This window comes from Talpa europaea (assembly GCF_964194135.1).
Source record: "Talpa europaea genome assembly, chromosome: 9".
In the NCBI taxonomy this organism is placed as follows: Eukaryota; Metazoa; Chordata; class Mammalia; order Eulipotyphla; family Talpidae; genus Talpa; species Talpa europaea.
The window spans coordinates 70,546,120-70,564,108 of record NC_140076.1 but is presented as its reverse complement, the minus strand read 5'-3'; the positions used below and the strand labels follow the sequence as shown (position 1 = coordinate 70,564,108).

At 45.3% G+C, this 17,989-nt stretch overlaps 1 protein-coding gene across 1 annotated transcript in view; it reads left to right on the top strand.

Annotated features, from left to right (window-relative positions):
* Positions 1 to 2,933: 2,933 nt before the first annotated feature.
* COL23A1 (collagen type XXIII alpha 1 chain) overlaps positions 2,934 to 17,989 on the top strand; it is a gene marked incomplete at both ends in the record, with an annotated part of 392,542 nt that continues 377,486 nt past the window's right edge. The window contains one exon of the mRNA XM_084242375.1: positions 2,934 to 3,221. Coding sequence (XP_084098501.1) covers positions 2,934 to 3,221 — 288 coding nt within the window. The remainder of the gene's footprint in view (positions 3,222 to 17,989) is intronic.

The following is a 17,989-nucleotide window of genomic DNA, read 5'->3' as shown; positions in this document are numbered from 1 at the left end:
ATACAGTATCTCCTTTGGCTTTTAAAATGAATTGTAGAAAGTAAACATTTTCACCTTTCCTAATTCACTTGACAAATAATTATTGAACACCAGTTATGTGCCAGATACTGTTCTGTTCTTTAGAAAAGTGGCAAATAAGACAAGGGATTAGTTGTAAGGTACTTCAAACAATAATTAGCCTGATACCCTGAATAATCTGGAGGAGGCTATGAGTGGGATCACCTTAGTTGGGACAATCTGGGAGGCAGTGAGGTTTGATGACCTGGGGGACCTTGACTTGAAGGATAAGGAAGAACTTGCTGTTCAAAGATCTGAGTACATAGTATTCCAGATAGTGAGGTAGTAGTCAAGGGCAAAGGCTTAAGGGGTAAATGAGCTTGGCTTGTTCAATTTACCGACGCTTCAGGGACACAATGAACCACACATGAGGTAACAGGTTGGTCATGGACAATTTCAAATTTAAGGTAAGAAGGAAGTGATATCTTGTAATATGGTGTCCTTTTTTCAAAGTAGACAATCACTTTGTCTTAGCAAGTACATTTGCTTAGCAAGTACATTTGTTCCTCCAATACACTTACCTGCAGATTTTCTTGTTAACAGAGGATGTAAACTGATGTATTGATAAATCTAGTACAGTGCTATAAATGTATTTTCTCTTATGGTTTTCTTAACATTTTTTTCTCTAGCTTTATTGTAAGAATACTGTATATAAAAACGTGTATCAGCTCTTTGTTATCTAACAAGCTATTGGTCAGCAGCTTTGTTATCTAACAAGCTATTGGTCAGCAGTAAGCTACTGGTAGTTTCTGGGGAATTAAAGTTTTATATGGATTTTTGATGTTCCAGAGTCAGCACCCTTAACTCCCCACTTACTCAAGGATCAAACTGTACTTTTCAGACTATGTCTCGGGCATACCCTAGATCTTAGCACAGCACCAAGCCTCATCACCTAATCCTAACACTGATTTACTTAAGCTCACAGCTACACAATGGCAGAGGGGAGAATGCCAATGTTCTGTTTTATTCCACTTTCTGAGGTATTTTCCCCAGCTGAAGTAGCAGGTACAGGCTCCTGTGCATGTCAGCTGAAGAGTCTGAACAGCTTTAAGAGAGAACCTAGCCTCAGAAGATAATCCAAAAATAGTGAGAGGGAAGATATCAGGTCTTTTTCTCAAAAACGGTGGTGGGGGGCCTTCCTGGTGCCTCAAGGGGTGAAGCCTCAGCACTAGGACGCTGTAGGCAACTAATGCAGTGCAAATTCGAACCCAGGCCAAGGATGTGACCCACATGGCACAGCAGACCTCTCTGTCTCAACCCGCTGTTCCCCTCAGCAGTGTATTTCAGTCAATCTGCCTGTTCTGTTCCCCACTCTGTTTCTGGTGAATCCTCTTACCCCTGCCCCCAACCCTTGCCTCTGTTCTGTATCCCAGTTCTTGTACGCATAAGTAAATAAATCTTTTTAAAAAAAAAGGTAGTGGGGATGCCCAAATTATAACGATTTAAGCTAGCGTAATCTTTTATCTATTACAGGAACAAGTGGAAACTCTTGCACAGTATCCTTTTTCGGTAGGACAAAAATATGCCTGCAAGGAATCTGTGAGCAGTAGAAAAACCCATTGACTGCCGGTCTTCTCCCCTTTCTTGCCAAGACTGTTAGAGCCGCTTCACTCACAATTTTCCCACCTTAACCCCGTGGTGGGAAGCTGAAGAAGAAACACAGTACAGCTTAAATTTGGTGCATAACGGTTTTTTAATTTTGGCCAAGTTGTGTTTCTACTACAGAATTAAGCTATCAACAAAATATGGCATTCTTTCCCCCATGATTTCCATTTGTTATAGTTAATTTTCCGCAACGAAAGCCCTCTCTAGGTCAGGAACAAGTTCTTACAATTTCTGTTTGCCAGCACCGTATGTCTGGCACATACTAAACAATTAAGATTCTAAGAGGCATGCTGGCGTGCGCATTCCAGGGGTATCTGGGTAAACCTCTGAGCGCACCTGTCCCGCAGCCCCACGGGCCCCCAATTCCTTCCTCCAGCTCTGGAGGGTGCAGGGCCTAAGGAGCTGCAGTGGTGCCTCAGGGCCTGGTGTTTTCTTCATAGCAACTGCGCAGCCAGAACGGCGTCTCCAGAGCTCACCTGCATGTTTTCTTAAACCGAACAGCATTATTTATTTTGAATATATTTGGTCGCAAATAAAGACAAAATGAAAAAACAAAAAAGAGGCATCTTTCTGCTTGGTTCAAATCTCTACGCAGATTATCGTTCTGAACGTGATGCGCAGAGGTCGCTTTCGGCCACCAAGTGGCGCTAAGGCACCATCTACCTCGGATTTACTAAATTCCACAGCGTTGGAAGTTCTCAACTTTTTAAGAAGTGACAGAAAAGTTAATTCACACATTTAGGGGAACTTTCCCGTGGCTCGAATGATGCTCGACCCAGGGCTGGGCTGCAGGAGGCGCTTAGAATCCTTGGGCTTGCCTCGGACCTTTTTGGGTTGCAGTGGGTACGGGGACTGGGAGTCGCAGGGGTGCGCGCGGTGCTGCGTGCAGCCGCGCGCAGGGGGCAGGTGAGGGCGAGGTGTGCGCTGCGCTCGGGGCCGCTGGGCTCTCGCTGGTGCTCGGAGCAGCCGATGCCTTTCCCGACCCGCCCCCTTGCCGCGCGGGGCCGGCCGGGCCGCTCCTCCCCTGGGTGGGTCCCGGCTCCTTTTCTGGTAGGGTCTATTTGCATAGAGGAAACTGCCCAAAGTGGCCGCGGCGGCGGAGCTGCCTGCGGCGGAGGGGGCGTGCGCCGCAATCCGCTACTGCCCGGAGGCCAAGCCTCGCGCCCGCCTGACCGCGCGCCCCGGGCTCTGCCTTCGGCTCCTCGCGCTCTCAGTCTGCGGCCCCAGCTGCGTACCGCCCCCTCGGAGAACCCACGCGCGACGAGCGCGCCATGAGCCGGGGAGAGCTGGCGGGAGGCGACGCGCGCAAAGGCGGCACGGCGGCGGGCGGCAGCCGGGAGCGCCCCGCGACGGCGCCCGGGGCCTGGCCCGTGAGCGCGCTGTGCCTGCTGCTCTCCGTGGGCTCGGCGGTCGCCTGCCTGCTGCTGGGCGCCCAGGCGGCCGCGCTGCGGGGCCGGGTGGCGGCGCTCGAGGAGGAGCGGGAGCTGCTGCGGCGCGCGGGGCCGCCGGACGCCCTGGCCGCCTGGGCCGAGCCGCACCTGGAGCGCCTGCTGCGTGAGGTGAGGCGCGGGCGGCGCCCGGGCGGAGAGGGCGGCGAGTTGGGGGTCGTCGGGCGCGAAGAGCCGGGGCAGTGAGGCCCTCCCTTTGAGACGGGGTCGCCCGCCGGCTCTGCGCGCGCGAGCCCTTCCCCGCGGCCTGCCCAGGAGGTGGAGGCGGCGGGTCAGCCTCCGGGAGTGTCCAGCAGTCCCGCCCCACCCTTGGGGTCGCGTTCCAAAGCCGTCGGCCGCGGGAGACGCCAGTTTAAAAAGGCCGTCTCTGGAACGAACTCGGGGAGGGAGAGGGGAGATTTCAGACTTAGAAATAACAGCTTTAGAGGCCAACTGCCCCGGGTGTGTGCTCTGACCGGCCGCTTCCCGCCTGCGGTGCGCTCCCGGCGCTCCATCAGTGCCGGGCCGGGATCCCGACGAGGTTCCTGCGGGAAGTGGCTGGTGATTCGCCAGCGGGTATACCCGGGGAGGCCGAGGGCCCCCGGAGGCGGCTAGGTTGGAGGGAAACCTCTTACAGATCGGTGGGCCAAGGCCCCAGGATGGATCTGTTTAACCTCTACCCTAGAACATTCGTTTCAGAGCAGCGCCGTCCTGGAGATAATGTACTAGAGGGCTGCTGCCCAGTGACTGAGACCCGAACCTGAGGGGATCCTCGCAGAGCCTGGGGAAGCTTGAGGGGGAGAAAGCACAGCCGGATCAAAAACCCGGATTTTGTTTTCAGGATGTGCAGACATCCTGACTTTTCTTGTGCTTGTTGCAAGTGTTATTTGAGACTGACACTTCTTTTAAGTTGCTTCTGTGTCTTCGAAGCAGGTGCCGCCGTTAGGACCTCAAAGCCTTCAAGTGTGTGCTCCTTCCCATTGAACTAAAACAGAGCTCCCCTTGCTGTGGGCCTCCCTAGCCCAGCAATCCTTCTCACCTGCTGGGAAAGGTGACTTTCCAGCCTCACCTGCTGTATTGGAAAGTGCCAGTGCTTTGAGGCAGAGGAGAAGGAGGGCAGACCTGGTACCATCAGTTCTCCAAAATTGTGCCAAGCTGTGATGTTTATTAATATTTTGTGTTGTGGGTCCATTGTTGAGTTAACTTGGAATCTTTTGGGGAATGAGAAGAGAGACTGCATCATGCCTTCTTGTTCCCCAGACCTATTTTTTAGTCACTTTAATTTAAACCAGCATTACATCTCTTTTTGTGTCTCGCTTTGGGTTTAATTACGGCTTCATTTTCCCCATGAAAGTGCCTATGGACTTCAGAAATTTCTCCAAAAACCTGCTGGCACCTGGTGGTGATGGTTTGTTTGGTAATTGGGGCCCATTATCTTTTGGCAAGTGCCTAGAGACCAGGATGTTGAATTGATTTATGGAAGGCCAGTAAAATTTCTACCTGTTTGTGCTTTAACTGTGGGTGTTCTTTTTAATAGGAGGCCCCTATTACTTAGTAAATATAAACCACAGGCCTTGATTGAGTAAATCAGGAATCCATGTAAAACCTTTTACAAGGAACTTAGAAATTGTCTCCATTCTATTAGGTGGAGTGGAGGTGGGCTAGGATGGTGGGGGTTGAGGAAGCAGTGCTGGGCAAGCAGCTATTGCTGATAAGTATTGATCCGCAAGTCCTGAGGCAGACACTACTGTGGCTTTATCATGCCTTTTCCTGTGGTTCTGACTTGACTTGGGTGATCTGTGGTGCTTCAGTGAGTTTTTGGGGCTGTGTTCTCTCTCTCTCTGTCTCTCTGTCTCTCTGTCTCTCTGTCTCTGTCTCTGTCTCTCTCTCTCCCTCTCCCTCTCCCTCCCTCCCTCCCTCCCTCCCTCCCCTACCCTCTTATTCTCTCCCTCTTTCCTTCCCCCACTCTCTCCTACTGTTCTCTCTCCCTCCCTTAGCTACAAAGGCAAAGGGGACATTTAGAATCCTGGGAGTCACACTTGAAATCCTGTATACCAGTCAGCAGGCAGCTGTTAGCACAGGACACAGGTGCTACTAACTAACCAAGTGCTGTGTGCGGAGCCTGAACTGGAGCTCTCATAGCCCCTTTTCCCTGTGAGCGGACCCTCCTAGCTGCAAGGGCATGAGTGGGATGAATGCAGTTGGGGTTGAGCTGGCTGTTTGGGTTAACCTGGTGAGAAGGCGTCTCTCCTCTCTCCTGGGGCACCAGTCTTTTCCTGCTTGTAGCTATTCTTCTCCAGGATGTCACTGGATGGGAAATGCCAGCCTGGCTAGTAGCACTGAGAACTGGCTGGGAGGAAGGAGGCTGCTGTGGGAAGTGTGGAGAGGAGCGCAGGTAAATCGGCTTTAGATAGATAGGAAAATACTTTCTTTTTTTTATTGAAATTTTATTTTTATATTCCCCATACAATTACAACCCCCTTATTTTGATCCCAATCCCTCCTCTCCCCCCCCACCCCCCCATAGAGTGTCTCTGGTTCATAGTTGTTTGTTGATTTTGATTTTCACTTTCTTATAGTTATTCTTTTTCCTGGTCCCTTATTTAAGTTTTCTAGAGTCCTGCTATGAGTGAGACCATCCGGTATTTTTCTTTTTCTTTCTGGCTTATTTAGCTGAGCACGATCCCTTCCAGCTCCATCCATGTTGCTGCAAATTGCATGTGCTTATCTTTTTTGAATGCTGAGAAATATTCCATGGTGTATATGTACCACATCTTCTTGATCCAGTCATCTATTTTTGGGCATTTGGTTTGTTTCCAAAGCTTAGCTATTGTAAACAGTGCTGCTATAAACATAGGGGTGCAGGTGCTCTTTGGAATTGATGTTTCTGTGTCCTTTGGGTAAATACCTAGGAGTGGAATTGCTGGATCCTATGGAAGCTCTATGTTTAGTAGGTCAAGAAATCTCCACACAGCTCTCCATAGTGGTGGAACCATTTTGCACTCCCACCAGCAGTGCAGAAGAGTTCCTTTTTCTCCACAACCTCACCAACATTTGTTTTTGCTAGTTTTTTTAATATGTGCCAGTCTCACTGGTGTAAGATAGTATCTCATGGTAGTTTTGATTTGCATTTCCCTGATTACAAGTGATGTTGAACATTTTTTCATATGCCTGTTGGCCATTTGCATTTTTCCTCTTCAGAGAAGTTTCTTTTTAGCTCTTCTGCCCATTTTTTGACTGGATTATTTTCTTTGTTGTTGTTGAGTCTCATCAGCTCTTTGCAGATTTTTGTGATCAGTCCTTTATCATTAGTGTTGTGTGCAAAAATGTTCTCCCATTTGGTGGGGTTTCTCTTTGTTTTTGTTATTGTCTCTTTTGCTGTGCAGAAGCTCTTTAATTTGATGTAGTCCCGGCTGTTTATCTTTGCCTTCACTATCACTGCTTTGGGTGATGTGTCTGTAAAGATGTTTTGAGGTGCATGTCATGTAGTGTTTCGCCTATATTTCCTTCTATGTATTTTATGGTTTCAGTTCTTATGTCTAGTTCTTTAATCCATTTTGAGTTGTTTTTTGTGCATGGTGTGAGGTAGTGGTCAAGCTTCATTCTTTTGCATGTAGCGACCCAGTTTTCCCAGCAGCATTTATTGAACAAACTTTCTTTGCTCCAATGCATATTCTTTGCTCCTTTGTCAAAGATTAGTTGACCATAAATCTGTGGGTTTATTTCTGGATTTTCTATTCGATTCCATTGGTCCGTGTGTCTGTTCTTGTTCCAATACCATGCAGTTTTGATGATTATGGCTTTGAAGTATAGTTTGAAGTCTGGGAGTGTGATGCCTCCATTCCCTTCTTTTTTTTTCAGGAGAGCTTTGGCTATTCAGGGTTTTTGGTGATTCCATATGAATTTCATCAATAATTGTTCTATTTCTTTGAAGAATGACATTGAAATTTTGATTGGAATAGCATTGAACCTGTAAATTGCTTTTGGTAGGATCACCATTTTAATAATGTTTATTCTTCCAATCCATGAGCAGGGCATGTCTTTCCATTTCTTTGTGTCTTCTTCTATTTCTTTTAACAGTGTTTTATAGTTTTCTTTGTATAAGTCCTTTACCTCTTTTGTTATATTTATTCCCAAGTATTTGATTTTTTTGTTTTGATAATAAAAGGGATGGTTGTTTTGATTTCTTCTTCTTCAGATTTATTGTTTGTGTATAGGAAGGCTACTGACTTTCGCGTGTTGATTTTGTATCCTGCCACTTTACTGAATTGATTGATTAGTTGAATTAGTTTTTCTGTGGAGTTTTTGGGGTTCTTTATGTATATTATCCTATCATCTGCAAATAGTGATAGTTTGACCTCTTCTTTTCCTATTTGGATTCCTTGTACGTCTTTCTCTTGTCTCATTGCTCTGGATAGGAGTTCAGTATTATATTGAAAAGCAGTGGTGAGAGTGGACATCGATAGGAAGATACTTTCTAAAAACTATTAGGTAAGAAGGACAGATATTGAATTGAAGATCTCTTAAAGAAAGAACACAAGTACTCAAATGTCTTTTTTTCAGTTCTAATTTGTTCTCAGTGATGGGTTTTTAAATTCAGAGTTGAAGGAGTTATGTGAGGGTGCCTGTAGCTTGTACTTTTACCAACAAGCTTGTTTTCAAGTTTTGGAGGCAGAAACCACATCCAAATTGAAGAAGAGAAATTCTTGCCAACTACACATAGCATTAATGTCAGAAATAAATTTAAAAAAAGTCTTTTTAAAAACCAACAAAAGCCACTGTTAATGTGGAGCCCACTGTCTTTGTTCCCTTGGGAACAGAACTGTGAAATAACTTTTTTGGGACTGGTAGATCTGCCTGATAATGTAGATACAGAGGCTACAAAAAAGGAATATTCATGTTAACTTGTGATTATTAAAGACCCTTCCTAAAGTACAAAATGAAAGAAGTAGTTTTCTAAACATAAAAACAAGAGTTCTGAACCAGTCATTAAAGATAGTATCTTCAATATTATTTGAAACTGTAAAAGACAAATATGCATCTGATGTTATGCTTTAATTGTTTTTAATAGGTGGTCTCAGTGTTCATTAGCCCCTGATTAGTTACAGTACTGATTACAAATACCTGTAGTTATACTATTACAAAAGCTTACATTTTACAGTACATAGTTTTCTTAGTACAGTAAAAAAATAATGTAAGGATTAAAGAAATGTTTAATTGTATTCAGAGACCATTTCCAGTGTACAGAGGGTTTATTGTTGGCTGTTGGTCTTCCATTGCCCAGACCAATCAGTTTGAAAACAAGAAGAGCCCAGAGATGGTAAGTTTCAAGCTCTTCTCTCCTCTTCTGTCAACTCTGTGTAATGGTTAAGTTACTCTAAAACCTAGAATCAAACGTAGCCTTTTCGACCTCTGTGATAGTCTGTCATTTGTCAGGACTGATCAATGGTGTCCATTTTAATGAAGATGCCAGTTGTTGAGTCCTGAGGCATACCCGAGAGAGAGTGTGGATCCTAACTACATCTTAACTTGACATTCTTGGCTCCCAAACCAAAAACTTTCTTTCCACTTACTTCCTGGCACACTCCTTTTCTCTCTACTCTTTCTGATGACAGTTAGGGAAAGCACTGTAATAATAGCAGAACTAGGGCCTCCCCTGGTGGCGCAGTGGTTGAGCGCCTGCAAAGCTGCCTGCAGCCTCTGCAGCACCGGTTCAATCCCCTCCCAGCTCCCTCTTGGACCCCACTACTGTCCTGTTCTTAGTACTTTATACATATCAAGTTTCGTACATATACATGTAAGTTTCACAGCAACCTCATTTTATCAGAAGAGACACTTAAGATTCAGCTCCGTGTCACCCCTTGGCATCAAGGCCCTTCCATCTTCTCCCTCTGCATCCATAGGATAATGGCCTCTTCAGCTTTCCTCAGGATCCACATCCAGGCCAAGGATCAGGAAAGACAGCCCTTTTGAAGGCTTATCGGGAAGGAGGGGGGGTGTGCAGACCTGCCGCGCCCTCTGTTCCCCTCAGCAGTGTGTTTCGTCAGTCTGCCTGTTCTGTTCTCCCCGCTCTGGCTCTGGTGAATTCTTTCACCCTCCTGTGCTTCTGACTGTACCCAGTGCTCGTATAAATAACTAAATCTAAAAAAAAAAAAATAGCAGAACTAGCCAGCAATCGGGTGTTCCTTTCACAAACATTATTTTGGAATTGTTGAGTTGGATTTTTTACATTATTGGCTTTGCAGATTTACAACCCTGCTCCTGAAGTTGAGGAATCTGTAAATGGAATGAATTTATACCAGAAAAGCGTAGATGAAGCCTGGGGCTTTGGCCCACCACTTACTAGCCCTGTCACCTGACCTCCTCAGTGTCCACTTCTCTTCCCTCATGGGGTGGTCACAGCCACCCATGTGGTGACGAGCAAATAATATAATGTATTGATTGGTCAGTAAGTGTGCTTTGGATGGCAAGTAACGGAATTCCTGAGTGTGGTCACTTGAACAATATACAGTCACTGCTGCTGTGAATTGCTGCTGAGTTGTTGCTGTTTACAATGACCATGAACATTACAGTCATTGGTGGAACAGTGGACCAAGAAGATGTGGTTGATCCACAGTGTGGAATACTCTTTAGCTATTTACAGCAAAGGAAAGATGAAATGCAGTCATTTACAGCAAAATGGAAGGAGTTTGAGGAAGGTATATGTAATAAAGCAAGTCAGAATGACAAAGACAAACATTGGATATTTACATAGTGGAGGATTTGACAAAGTAAATTGCTTATAAAACTACAGAAATGAATACACGAAATAAGATTTTAAGAGAGAGGGGCAAGAGAGAACGGATTAAGGGAAGACAAGGGATGATGTTTAGAGGGGAAAAAAACCTTTAAAATGTTTTTAAAATCAAGAGACGCTGTCTTAAAATCTCCAAAAAAAAAAAAAAATAGACATGTTAAAAGACACACCAAAAAACACAATACAGTCATTGAATTAGCTTGTATAACCAGAGAAGCCTGGAAGCCAGGCAGCAGGTCCTGGGTTAGTTCAGTGACTTGGTCACAAGTGGGACAGTGTCAGCCATTCTCTTGGCCTTTCCTCAAGATGGCTGCCACAGCTCCAAATATGTATCTTCGTATAAGAGTTGTCAACGTAGAAGGGAAGAGCCATTGTCTTGAGAAATTTTGTTGTTTCAGACAAGGGGAAACTCCTACCACTTCTTAGGAGACTTCCCTTGTAGCCACCAACCAGACCCAGGGCCACCGTCACCATCATCCTGTCTCTGGCAAGACTTATGGGGTTGCCACAGGAGGCTCTGGCAAATCTTGATTCATCCCTAGAGGTTGGGTATGTTGCCACTGCAACAGAACTGTGGCTTTGAGGGGAAGGAAGCCTGGAAGCCTGTAGTTAGCAACCACAGTGTCAGCCAGGTGCTCTAAGAATGTTATCCCAGGGAATAACAGGCATTGACCTTCCACAGCCTTCATCCCCATACCTCTTTCCATTGTAGGGTTTCCCAGCCCCATGCTGTGGGGACAGTTTTCAGCCACAACATTTGTGTTCCCTTCATGGTCGTGCTCTTCAGCACTGCACCCAGCCTCAGTCAAAGGCAAGATTGATGTGTTTGGGATTCTCTCTGGCACAGTTCCATTCTCTGCAGTTTATGGTTTTTGACCCTTTAGATGCTGTTTTGATCATGAAGTGATTGGTTGCTGTGGCCTCCATGCTGGGGATGGCACTCAAGGGCCCTGCTTTCAAATTTTCCCATGCTGCAGTGTGCATAGGGAGTCATAGCAGTTATTCATCCTGCTCCAGCACATGGAAGAGGCTGCTGGGCTGTAGGCAGCTGGCCCAGCTGTTCCGAGGACCAAGGAGATCATTACTCCAAAAATTGTGTGTAGTGGTCTGGAACCCATAGGTGTGCCCGGGTGTTCTGCTCTCCCTTGTCACCCTTCCTCCCAGCCATAGGCCCTCTTGTCTTTCTCAGCAACCACCTTTCACTTGGCCTTCAAGTCCCCTTCCAGGGCATGCAGTTAGAACACAGTCCTCAGAATGAGACAACCCTTCAAACCTCACCAAGAATCAGCTCATTAGAGCCAGCCTTTCTATATGCCATTAATAATGTGACAGGACCCCTACTCAGATTAGCCTAAACTAAAGAGAATGGCTTGGCTTGAGTAACCAAGAACTCCAGGGAAATGTGTCCTGGGAGCAGCTGGAGGTGCCGGGGCTGTGTGTTTCTTGGTATTGGCTCCATATTTCTTAAGGTTGCCATCATTCTTCCATGAAATGGCATGGTGACTGCCAGCAGTTCTCAGCTCACAACCTCAGCTTTAGAGTTGCTTGTTCACAGCAATCCCAGCTGAAGCACCCTGATTCACTCTGACCAACAATATAGGTTATTTGCCCAGGTCAATATGGAATACCCAAACCAACCATTCTGGATTAGCTGCTCTGGTCAGTATGGATTACCTGCGCCAACCTCTGTCACTGAGACAATGGAGCAGCCTCTCCAGTGGGCCAGGCTCAGGTGTATGTATGTGTGCCCATGTATAGGGTCAACCCCCCAGCATAGAAATAGCCAAGAGTGGAGGGTGGTTCTCAAAGGTTATCTAAAGAAGATGAGAGGACACAAGGACAGTAAAACCCAGTAGAGGATCATCCCAGGGATAATGAGAGAGGGCTGAGTCAAGTTCTAGAGAGATCATTGATGGCTCGGGATCCAGCTAAAGGATTTTTGGCCCTATGGGATGGGCAGGAGGTCATAGGCACTTGTTCTATAGGCATTTATGTATGTATATTGATAAATTGGATCATCTGAGGCAGTGTCAAGATCTGTATTTCTCTCTGAATATAGTGAACTTATAAAATGTGAACTTCACAGGGTCTAGGATAAGTTAAAAAAAAATTTTAAAGATTTATTTATTTATTTATACAAGCGCTGGGTACAGTCAGAAGCGCAGGAGGGTGAGAGAATTCACCAGAGCCAGAGGGGAGAGCAGAGCAGGCAGACTGACAAAGTACACTGCTGAGGGGAGCAGCGGGCGGCAGGAGAGGTCTGCGCGCCATGTGGGACCCTCCCCGGCAGCGGGGGATCGAACTCGCGCTGCAGAGGCTGTGGGCAGCTTTGCAACCCAGCGCTCAACCGCTGCAGCCCTGGGGAGGCCCTAAAATTTTATAACTTTTCCACGGCAACCTCACATCATATGGCAGGTGGCAGTTATTGCCTTTGTTTTATAGAGATGGACAGAAATGTTACTGAGATGGAGGCAAAGACCTGCTTGGATCACATAGAATCAGGCCTGGGCTCTCCTGGGTTTGCAGGATACCACAGAAGAGAGGAGTGAGAAGGATGGGCATGTCCTCTCCCCCCTTGTATGTGTTTAGTTCCAGTTTCAGGCAGTATGGACATAATCCTGGGTCAGGACCACCTCCAGCTGGGGCCCATGATCCACTGCCTGCCTTCATCAACTCTCCCAGGAATGTTCTCATGAGGAAGAGTCTGGTTAAAGAGTCTGTGGGGTACCCTGAGTTCCTTTTAGCTGGAGCAGTGAGGTGTATATGTCGTGGCTTTGGGGGAATCTAAGTTTGGAAGAAGAAAATGCTCAGGGTGGAGGGGAAATGCTCTGAGAATTGGAAAAACCCAATTCTTCAGATCAATATCAATATCAGAGGCTGCTGTCTTAGTCCATTTCAGCTGCTATATCAAAATACCTTAGATGGGTGACTTCAATAACAGAAATTTATTTCTCACAATCTGGACACTGGGAAGTCCAAAATGAAGATGCCAGCAGACCTGGAGTGTGGTGAGGACCCTCTTTCTGGTTCATAGATAGCCATCTTTCTTACCCTGCCCTCATGTGAGAGTTCTCTCTGGGGCCTCTTACAAGGGCACTGATCCCACTCATGAGGGCTCCACCCTACTCACCTCCCAAAAGCCTACCTCTAGAGCCATCACATAGGGGATTAGATACCATTTCAACACATGAATTTGGGGGGACACAACATCAGTACATGACAGCCAGCCTGTTCATCCAGCCCACAAAGCCTCCTGGCCTTCTGGACGTGAGGTGGTCTAGGACTACTGTCAGGCTTGTTGGAAGGAGTTGAGTAGCAGGTTAGAAATGGTAAGTCTAGATGCAATAGCCTGTGCAGTGAAGGACCAGTGCTGGGCACTGGGTCCTGATGTCCTTCAGTTTCAGGGTCCTCCAGAATGTAGGCATAACCCTTCACCCTCAGAGATAACCTTTCTTTCACACATTTCTCCCTTTTTTTCTAAATAATTCTAATCCCCTATCACCAGGCATTGACAGATGATAATGTCAGACCCACTTTTTGTAGGGCCAGTGTAGACGCTTAACATCTCTGCCACTTAACACACTCATCTCTCCAGTTCCCATTGCTGCTGAGGTGTGGCCAGTTCCCATGTCTGGGATTTCAGACCCAGTTTGAGATTCTTCCCCTTCTTGCTTTTTTTTTAAAAGTTACCACCATGGGGCCTCCTTGGTGGCGCAAGGGGTTAAGCACCACACTATGAAGCAACCCGAAGCCTCTGCAGCACAAGTTCAATCCCCTGCAGGCCAGGGAGCAACCCACATGGCGCAGCAGACCTCTTCTATCTTGCCCATTGCTCCCCTCAGCAGTGTATTTCACTCGGTCTGCCTGTGCTGTTCCCCACTGTCTCTGGTGAATCCTTTCACTCCCGCCCCACCACTGTACCTTTGGCCTGTACCCCAGCTCTTGTATGCATAAATAAATAAATCTTAAAAAAAAAAGTTACCACCTTAAAACAAGGACTATTTAATGGTTTCCCTAATCCTTTCCAATCCTTAACCCATGCAGAGATTTATGGCATGGAGTGCACATGTGCAGGCTTGCATATAGAATTTCAACCTTACATAAAAAGTGTCTTTCCAGATGCTGCAGTCTTTGTGCTCATGTTCATGACTGCATAGGATCCCATCAATGGCATCTGCCTCCCTTTGTCAACAGTTAGGCCTCCACCACATTTTTGTTAGCACATAATGGTGCAGCCAGTGATTTTGTAGGGCAAGTTTCTTCTTGTAAAGGAAAAACTTTTCCCTTTTTTCAGCTTTTCCTTCTGTGCAGGGAAAAACCCAATTCTTCCCTGCTGTGGGTTTCTTTATACCCTACCTACATATCTCCTTTTCCTCCACCCAGGACACCTATTGCTGGTCAGCAAATATGTGGAGATTTTTCACCCACACACCAAGCAATTCTCTGTGACATTAACTGGGTGTCCTACAAATTAACCCAATTCTGGCATTGTCTTTCTGGAGTGCCTCAGATCCTCAACACACATGCATACACACTTCAGATGTGTGTATGGGCTTCGAAAGCCCATGTTGTCTCATATTGTCAGCCCATATTGTCATTTTTTTAATTAAAATTTTTTTAAATATAATTTTTACATCATTGTTCATTTTTAAACAATGTTTGCTTCCCCCAACTCCCTTTCAGGTGTAGTCCCTGTAGAATTTCCTTCACCAATGCACCCGTGCACCATCACCTCAGTTCCCTGTGCTCTTCCCTCCCTCCCTCTGATCCCTCTTCCCTGCAGGATGTCTTTGATTTATAATTGTCTGTTTGTTTTTGTGTTGTTGTGTTTTGCACTGTTATTATTTTTTTCACCTGATGTCTTATTTGGGTCCCCTATATTCCTCCTATAAGTGAAACCATCCGATATATTTCTTTTTCCTTCTGACTTATTTCTGAGCATGATTCCTTCTAGTTCCATCCATATTTCTGTGAATAGCATGAGTTTATCTTTTTTGATTGCTGAATAATATTTCATATGTGTATACCCACAACTTCTTGATCCAGTCATCTATTTTTGGGCATTTGGGTTTCCAGGTTTTACTATTTATAAATAGTGCTGCAATAAACATAGAGGTACAGGTATTTTTTTTGAATCAGTGTTTCTGTGTCCTTTGGGTAGATCCCTAGGAGTGGAATTGCTGGGTCATTTGGTAGCTCCATTTTTAGTAGACTGAGGAAACTCCAGACAGATTTCCAAAGTGGCTGGACCAGTTTGCACTCCCACCAGCAATGAAGGAGAGTTCCTTTTCCACCACATCCTTGCCAACATTAGTTGTTGCTAATTTTTTTTGATATGAGCCATTCTTACTAGTGTAAGATGGTATCTCAGTGTGGTTTTGATTTGCATTTCCCTGATGATAAGGGATGTTAAACATTTTTTCATATGCCTGTTGGCCATTTGCATTTCCTCTTTGGAGAAGTGTCTTTTAAGTTCTTCTGCCCATTTCTTCACTGGATTGTTTACTTTGTTTTTGTTGAGTTGTATGAGTTCCTTATATATCTTTAAGATCAGTCCTTTGTTGGTTGTATGGAATGCAAAGATTTTTTTTCCCAATCAGTGGGGCGTTTCTTTGTTTTGCTAATGTCTCTTTTGTCTCTTTGTTTTGGTTAATGTCTCTTTTGCTTCTCAGTTTAATGTAATCCCATCACATGTATTTCCAACCAACCAACTATAAATGGAAAATTCCAGTGAATTAAACCCTTTTTGGCTTCAACTAACTTGCTAGAGTGTCTCACAGAACTCAGGGAAGTGCTTATTGAAGGTTTATTAGTTTATTATAACAGGAGATGATAAGAATACAGATCAATATTAAGGTGGAAGAGATGACTAGGACATGGTAGGTGGGAAGAGTCATAAAACTTCCTTGTCTGATCAGGAGCACAAGCCTCCCCAAACCTCCACTTGTTCACTAACCCAGAAACTCTTGGAATCCTATATTTTTGGGATTTTTTTATGGAGGCTTTATCACATAGGCATGATTGATCATTATCTCCACTTTAAGCACTTCTCCCTTCTCAAGATAATGGGGGGTGGAATGAAAATTCCAAGATTCTGATCATGACTTGATCTTTTTGGTGATGAGCCCCCATCCAGGAACCCACCCAGAGTCACCATATTAGGGCTAAAGATTTGCCCATCACCCAGGAAGTGAAAAGGTTTTCTGAAGCCTATATTAGAAGCAGGGGTCAAAGATCAATTATTACAATAAAATATGGTCCTAGTGCTCTCATCATTTAGGAAATCACCATGGTGTCAGGAACCCAGAGCACAGACTGATATTCATTTTCTGTTCTTTCATACTTCTGTTATTTTTTTAGGATGTAGAGTCACTGCTTAAAGAGGATCATCTTGAGGGCCTTGTTTTTGGTCTTGAGCTTAGTACACCCAAGTGTGTCCATGATGTATGTCTTTCCTCCTGTGCTACTCCAGAACTGTTGCAGGTTGTGAAGTCAAGCTTTGAGTTTTATGATGGGCAAAGTGGATTCAGTTTATCTTTTAGTTAATTTTTAAAATTTCAATTGTATTTGTTGTTATTGTTGAAAACAAAATGCTACTGATAATAAGGAAAGCCTTAAATGAAGATTTGGAAAAACTCTGAAGTCTTCACCTCAGAATGAGGCCCTCTTGTTGGTTGAATGCCGGTAGTCCACACTGGGACTTCCAGTTCAGAAGGAACTCACTTCTGGAGCATTCTCTGGAAGCCACACATGGCCCAGGCTCCTTCCCCATTCAGTTGTCTCCATGTGTAGGATCAGGATTAATCTTTAATTGTTGGCACCGGCATTCAGAAAACATCCCTCCACCATGTCCAGAAGCACATTTCATGACTAAGCACAAATCATTGGGGGAAACAAAGGAGTTTGCAGATGTAGTTTTGCAGAAAGGCCTGTCAGTGTACTCCTTGAGGCCATGGGGAGACCTTGGAGGGCCTCCCTGGTGCTGCCCTGGGCCGAAGGGCTCACATGTGTGTCCTTGAGCTTCCTCACAGCCTCCACCCCAGTCACCTCGAGATGGGCAGCCTGTACTTGAACTGAGTGACCTGATTCCGGTCACCTGGGTCTTCCCACAGCATCGCGGCCCACCCCATGGAAGCAACAATTTAGCTTAAGCAACAGCAGCAATTTTTTTTTTAAGATTTATTTTTATTTACTTATTTACTTTATTTACTTTTTATTTACTGCGGTGTATGCCAGAGGTACAGAGGTGGAGGGTTGAGAGGAATCACCGGAGATAGAGTGGGGAGCAGAACAGGCAGATCTACTGAAATATACTGCTGAGGGGAGCAGTGGGTGAGACAGGAGAGGTCTGTTGAGCCATATAGGTCAGCTCCCTGGCTGGGGATCGAACTCATGTTGCCATGTGGGTCAGCTCCTACCCAAGTATTGAACTCATGCCACAGTGGCTGGTGATAGATTGATAGTGCTGAGACTTTAACCCCTGTACCACCAGAGAGGCCCAAACAACAGCAGCTTTTCCTTGCAGTGGGGTATCATTGGTAGGTGGTGGTTGTGGAGAGAGTAGTAAGACGTGAGCCTGAGAGCAGACCCAAGTTCACACCCTGACTGCCATGTCCCAGCTCCAGTAGTGACTGCATTTCCCACTTTGTTTGCCCATCTGTTACACGGCATTACAGTACTTGCTTCCTATGGTTTCTGTGGAGATTAAACAAGTTATGATGGCCAATGAGCTCATAAAGATGTAGCCATCCTGAAAGTGGTTGTTACTGGAACACTTTCTTAATTGAACTCAAAGGAATATCTGTATCTGTTTGCTCACTGGAGAGGAGGTTCTATAGTTCTGTGGCTGACTTTAAGATCCTTTTAACAATGGGATCCCACCATCCTATTAAGGCCATATAGAAGCAAAAATGGTATTAACACATGTTCTGTCTCTGGGTCAGTGATGGAGAAATGTGACTTGGTGGTTGAAGAAAAGCAGAGACTTGAATTAGTTTCATAACTCCATTTTTGTCCATCTCTCATTTGAGCAGAATGAGATTTTTCCACTTAAAAAATTGCACATTTATGACCAAAATGAATATCTGATTATATTTGAAAATCAT